This window comes from Lepisma saccharinum, chromosome 5, assembly GCF_977018435.1.
Source record: "Lepisma saccharinum chromosome 5, izLepSacc3.1, whole genome shotgun sequence".
Lineage (NCBI taxonomy): Eukaryota > Metazoa > Arthropoda > Insecta > Zygentoma > Lepismatidae > Lepisma > Lepisma saccharinum.
The window spans coordinates 87,258,869-87,264,868 of record NC_139233.1 but is presented as its reverse complement, the minus strand read 5'-3'; the positions used below and the strand labels follow the sequence as shown (position 1 = coordinate 87,264,868).

The 6,000-nt window shown below is 38.5% G+C and overlaps 1 protein-coding gene across 1 annotated transcript in view; it reads right to left on the bottom strand.

Moving 5' to 3' along the window:
- Positions 1-2,359: 2,359 nt before the first annotated feature.
- LOC145987928 (cytochrome P450 4C1-like) overlaps positions 2,360-6,000 on the bottom strand; it is a 101,382-nt gene continuing 97,741 nt past the window's right edge. Inside the window, exon 12 of the mRNA XM_083122747.1 lies at positions 2,360-2,585. Coding sequence (XP_082978873.1) covers positions 2,425-2,585 — 161 coding nt within the window. The 3' untranslated portion in view covers positions 2,360-2,424. The remainder of the gene's footprint in view (positions 2,586-6,000) is intronic.

Genomic DNA, 6,000 nt, shown 5'->3' with positions numbered 1-6,000 from the left:
AGCGTGTCCACAAAAACACTCCTCGATTTTATTTGGTTATAAAATGAAAACTTTTTGCAATATGTTTGTAAGTATGGTGTCAGAAGGTGTAGAAACTCAAAATATTTTTGTTTATTCCCTACAGGTTGTGAAATTGACCCATTTTTCCGCTAGAGGGCAGTAAATTCAAGATGGCGCTTTCAAAACAGCAACGAAGTTGGTGTGTGTTAGAATTACACACAACAAAGAGTGTCGTGTCTGTTCAACGTTCGTTCAGGCGTAAATTTGGTGTGGAACCACCTTCGAACAAGTCCATTTTGAAGTGGTACAAGGATTTCGTCGAAGAAGGGTGCATCTGTGACAAGCGGAAAGGGCACTCTGGCCGACCGACAGTCCCACAGCAAGTTGTTGAGAGTGTGAGGGAAACCTTTGTTCGGAGCCCCAAAAAGTCAGTGCGCAGAGCGAGTATTGAACTACAAATCCCAAAAAGTACGATTAGCAAGGTGTTACGAAAAGGCTTGCACTTTCAGCCATATAAACTGCAACTGGTGCAGAAGTTAAAACCTGAAGACCGTCCAAAGCGACAGCAGTTCTGTTCGGATCTCCAGCAGTTAATGGAAAATGATGACAATCTTCTGTCGAAGATCATTTTCAGTGATGAAGCAACCTTCCACCTGCATGGTAAGGTAAACAGACACAATGTGCGGATATGGGGATTTGAGAATCCCCACTCCAAGCTGGAGATACAACGTGATTCTCCTGGAATGAACTCGATTATCGCCTAGATGTTTGCCGTGTGACAGGTGGGGCACACATTGAGTGTCTGCAATGAAATTCAATCACATGAAACTTTATGAGTTTCTACACGTTTACCCAAAAAATGAACACAATATTCCTCAAAGTTTTCATTTTATAACCTAATAAAATCGAGGAGTGTTTTTGTGGACACGCTGTATTTTGTTCATCTTTCTCTTCTATACTACGTGAAGAAGTGACTTGACAGTCAAAAGACAGATTTAAGCCCGCATCACACGGAACTGGATTTCCAGTGGGTATGCCCTAGGTGGCGCTGGACTGGCTACTAATTTGCTAGTTTTCGCCTCACACGATACTTTTCAGCGTACTTGTCGATAGACTTTTGTTCCTATACGAGGGAAGTTGTAATGGCGGCCGCGTGAGATGTAAACAATGTATCACTTCACATTTTTAAAAGCCGATAACTATTCAACCGAGAGGAATAACGTTTCGTGTAAAACGTTATTAGGTACGAAACAATGGCGCTGCTTAAATACATACTTTACAACGTTTACTGTACACGTATGGAAGAATATTTTAGTTGTTCCAAATGTAAACACCGTGCACTCAGCATAGATGGTGTAACTCAATGCGCCTTTCATGCTGTATACGTTATACATTGCTGGAGTAACACTCGGAAACCACAGACAAAAGCGCTCCTTTGCACACTCACAGATTATCTTCACATGGCGAAACTTTGCTCTGAGTAGCTGTTCCACAGAATCCAGTCCAGGAAAGCAAGTAGCAATTAGAACATGTCCTATTCCTCCAAACCAGTCAAGCAGTCAGCCAGGCGGCCATGATTGCTACCTAGAAAGTTAGTTCAGCGCCAACTAGGGCATTCCTACTAAAAATCCAGTTCCGTGTGATAGGGGCTTTAGTTCATTATTAATTAGTTAAACGAATATCCATCAAACTGGCCTAAGTGAGGAGACAATGCTTTTCTTTCAGCGAGTTTATCGTCGAACAAACTTTATTTATTTTTGGAGTCTAATTGTGCTTGCACATTATGTAAATAAACTCGCATAATCTGGAACAGTGTTATATCTGTACATTTGAATAGCATAGCTGCCTCATAACAAATAAGTAGACCTTTAAGGCGGAAATCTTCCACTGCGCGCTCACTTCAAGGTTCGTATGTATTAAACAAGCCAGTTTAACGTCCATAAATGATAGTGCCGGTTCAGTCGTGAAGGTATTTAAACCAATCTGTGTGTGCCACCTTTCATTTCAGTGTTTATGTAGATTATGTTAATTATGTTAATTATGCTGTTAATTCTACGGAAGCCTAAGCCACTCATTAGAAAGTGACGCACCCCATGGTTCGAGCTCGTACCATTATGTTATGTTGACGCACCATGATTTAGTATTTTTCATGGTGGTAAACTGCACTCAAGAGTGTTGTTTTACGAAGTCAAAATATGATTTTTTGGCAACAATTACTAAATTATGAAAAATCTCCAACATACATTTTAGTCAATACGTATAAGAAAACATTTTTTTTTAAATGTATCTTTTTAGTAAAAGCATGCATTTGCATATAATTCGTATAATACGAAGCAGGTGTCCAAGCTAAAAACTTTATTTCGTTACATAAGTCTTGGAATATAAATCATATTGTGACAATTATAATAATAATATTGTTCAAATTCAATTTCTTGGTAAAACTTTTATCTTCAGTCCATTCCCTGATTTCAATATGATCTGAGCTTCCATGTGAAGATCTTCTGGGCGACCTACGGATTCTATCTTATATCGTCTCAGGATGCTTGATATAACTGCCTTCTCTTCCAACATGGCGAATTTCTGGCCTGAAATAGATAATAAAAGCAGTAGTTTTAGTGTATTCCTGACTTGAATCAAATATTTATAACAATTCAGAAACAATTGCATTCAGAAATTTACTGCTCTTCTATTGGCTTATCAATATACTTACACAAAATTTGCAGGGTCTTCCCATGGCGTAGTGGTAGCGTCATTGCCTTGTAATCAAGGGGTCCCGGGTTCGAAACCCGGTGGAGGCACAAGTGGTTCGGATCCCACTTTAAACTGTAGGTCCAGTCCCGATTAGCTTACTGTGCATAAAGTGGACCCAAAAAACCAAACAAAATTTGCAGAAATGAATATTCGAGAAAAAAGGTATATTACCATTATCTTCTTCTTTATTGGGAGAGGAGGGGGCGAAGGCCTCGTCATGCCCACTCTTTGGCTTCTACTGAAGGCTCCAAAAGAGTCTATATGCAACTTGATTCCTTGAAACTCATGCTATTTATTTTAAAGCAGGCAGAAACAAACGACAACATTCACACTGAAGTCTCGAAAGTATCTACCTTTCATTTTTTGTACTTCCTCTCTCCCCTCATCATTTCATTTTTCTTTCCACCTCCTTTCTCTCCTCTCTCATTTATCTTGCTTTTATTCTACCTACCTTCTTTCTTTCCTCCGGCTTCTTTCCCTCTCTTTCCACTCTCCTTCACTTCCAGATTCTTTCTTTCCTATCTTTTTCATACATTCTATTTTCTCTCTTCTTTATCGCATGCTTTTTCACTTTAACTTTCCTTTACTTGCTTTCTTCCTTCTCTCTCTCTCTCTCTTTATTCTGTCTATCTCTGAAAGCGAGATGAAAGAGTGAGGAGAGAAAGCAAGTAGAAGAAATATAGAGTGAAACTATATAACTCTATATATCTCTCCCCTCCAGACTATTAGAAAGTTGTTCTGGAACATTCTAGCAGGTGGCTTTCCCTTGTCAACTGTACTTTCACCTGAAAGTGAATGTGGTTGGACTCTTTATCTAACGATCTTTTTCATTCATTCTTCTTCCTTCTTCTCTCCTCTTTCTCTCTTGTCCTTTCCACTCTTTCTAACACCTTCTTCCATTTTTTGTTTATCTTCAATCTCCAATTCCAGTTCATTGTGTCTTCTTCACCTTTCTTCTCTATTTCCTTGGCCTCCTTTCATTTTCTCACTGGTATTTTCTTCTCCCTTCCTATCTGCTTAGCCTCATCCCACTCTATGTCATGTCCTGTTTCTCTCGTGTGTTTAAATATTGCATTTCTCTCTCTCTTAAGTCGTACATCATCCCTATGTTGTTTCAACCTGTCTTTCAGCATCTTTTTCGTTTATCCTATGTACACACTCTGACATTCTATACATTTCACTTCGTAGATAATCCCTTCCTCTTCCTCTTCTCTGTTTTCTCTTGTTTGCATTCTTCGTTAACCTTAAGATGCTTCTCCCTCCCTTCCTGTAAGTTTTATTGCCCGCTTTCCTAAGCACTTTGCATATCTTTTCTGTGGTCTACCCCGTACTCCTTATTCCAAACCTCCTCTCTTTTTCTTTCTCTTCCAATTCTCCCCTGCCACTTGTTTTTACTTCTTCTGTTTATGTCCAGTCTATCCTCCTTCTCATAGCCATTCTTTTCCAGCTGTTTTCATAGGCTATTTATTTTGCCTTCTTTTTCACATTTTTTCGTGCATATTTTTTGATTCTGTCCTCCATATTCTTCATAAAATTTATTTTGTCACCTCACTTACACCACTTCTTTTGTGGCAGAATACCCCTTCTACACACTTCTTCTGATGCCAAGCGGTTTCAATTTCTTGTCCTCTCTTCCTTTTCATCAATATATCTAGGTAGCTTATCTTGTCTTGTTCTCCTATTTCTAGTTCCAATAATATCCCTTTTTCCACATCTTGTATTTCTTTGGCAAATATGTCGAGCTGCCTCTTCGTTCCCTTCCATATGCCAAAACAATCGTTCACATATATGCAAAGCAGAATCATTTTGTCACCTCCTTTTTCTATGACTTTCTTTTCCCATTCATTCGTAACCAATTCAGCCAATGCTGGGCTTAGGCTAGAACCTATATTCAGTCCTTCACTCATTAATATTATTTTATCCCCCATTATTCTGTAACCGTTATTCCAAACGGTTTCCAGCACCTTCACTACCCTTTCACTATCCCATTCTCCTACAATTTCATGTCCCATTCTCTTTTTAACAATGTCCAAAACGTGTCCCCTCTTGATGCTCGGGAACATACTTTTCACGTCTAAGCTAAACATTGTCGTCTTCATCTCATTCAACTTCAGTCCTTTTATGAGGTCCACCACTTGTTCACTGTTCTTCACTGCTCTGCTTTCTTGCTGTGTTACTAACACTTCAATAACTCTCTTTAAATTATTTTCCAAGGGTTCCAAAATATTGTTACTGCAGGCCATTACTGGTCTCAACTTTATCTCCTCTTTGTGTATCTTTGGAAAGCCTTTCAAACTTCGTAGTCTTACTGTCTCCATTATGCACTTCTTGAATCCACTTATCCTACAGTCTTGTATGACCCTTTTTCTTATAGTTTGTTCTTCTTCTGTTCAACAAATCTCCTCATATCCGTTCTCTTTTAGGTCTTCATACTTCCTCTCGTACCATTCTCTTTCCATCACCACAATTGCTCCTCCTATATCTGCCTGCTCTATCACCACATCACTTCTTGTCTTGATTTTCTTCATCCCTTCCCTTTCTTTTTTACTCAAATTATCTACTTTTCCTTGTTTTTCCATTTCTTTCTTCAGTATGGCTGCTGTTCTTCTTCTAATCTTGTCTCTTTCTGGTTCTTCTTTTATATGGAGCACTGCTTCTTCAATGTCATATATGACTTCTTCATAACCAACATTTCTTTCTTTAATTTTGAAACCACTTCCTGGTTTTAAAAAAGCTTCCTCTTCTTTCGATAGGTCTACATTCGCTATTACCACAACTCTTCTTCTGGTATGCTCCTCTTCTTCCTCTTCTCTCCTTTCTTCTTCAACTTTATTTTTATTTTCTCTCTAACTTCTCCTGCTAGAAGGTTGAAACGTTACGTTTAGTTTACGTTTTATAATAAATTAAATTTCTGCCTTGGTCAGCATATTGAGTTTTTCATATCATGGAAACAAGGGTTAATGGTTTTATAATTGTAGAAAGTATTAAAATGTAGCAAATTCCATCATAAATAACTTCTTTGTTAAATGTTTTACTAATCCTTCAAATCTAAACCTCCCACGGGTCGATCGGGGATCAGCTTAACTTATTTTTTTAAGACACAACAAAACACTACAGGTCTCAACAAGTACTCGAACAGGATTAAAGATGAAGCGACCCATCATATGTCAAACACACACCCGTTTTGGTATTCGAACTCTGAAGAAAATTTCGAATACGTCATCTAAATGAGAGAGAGCCATAGACGCC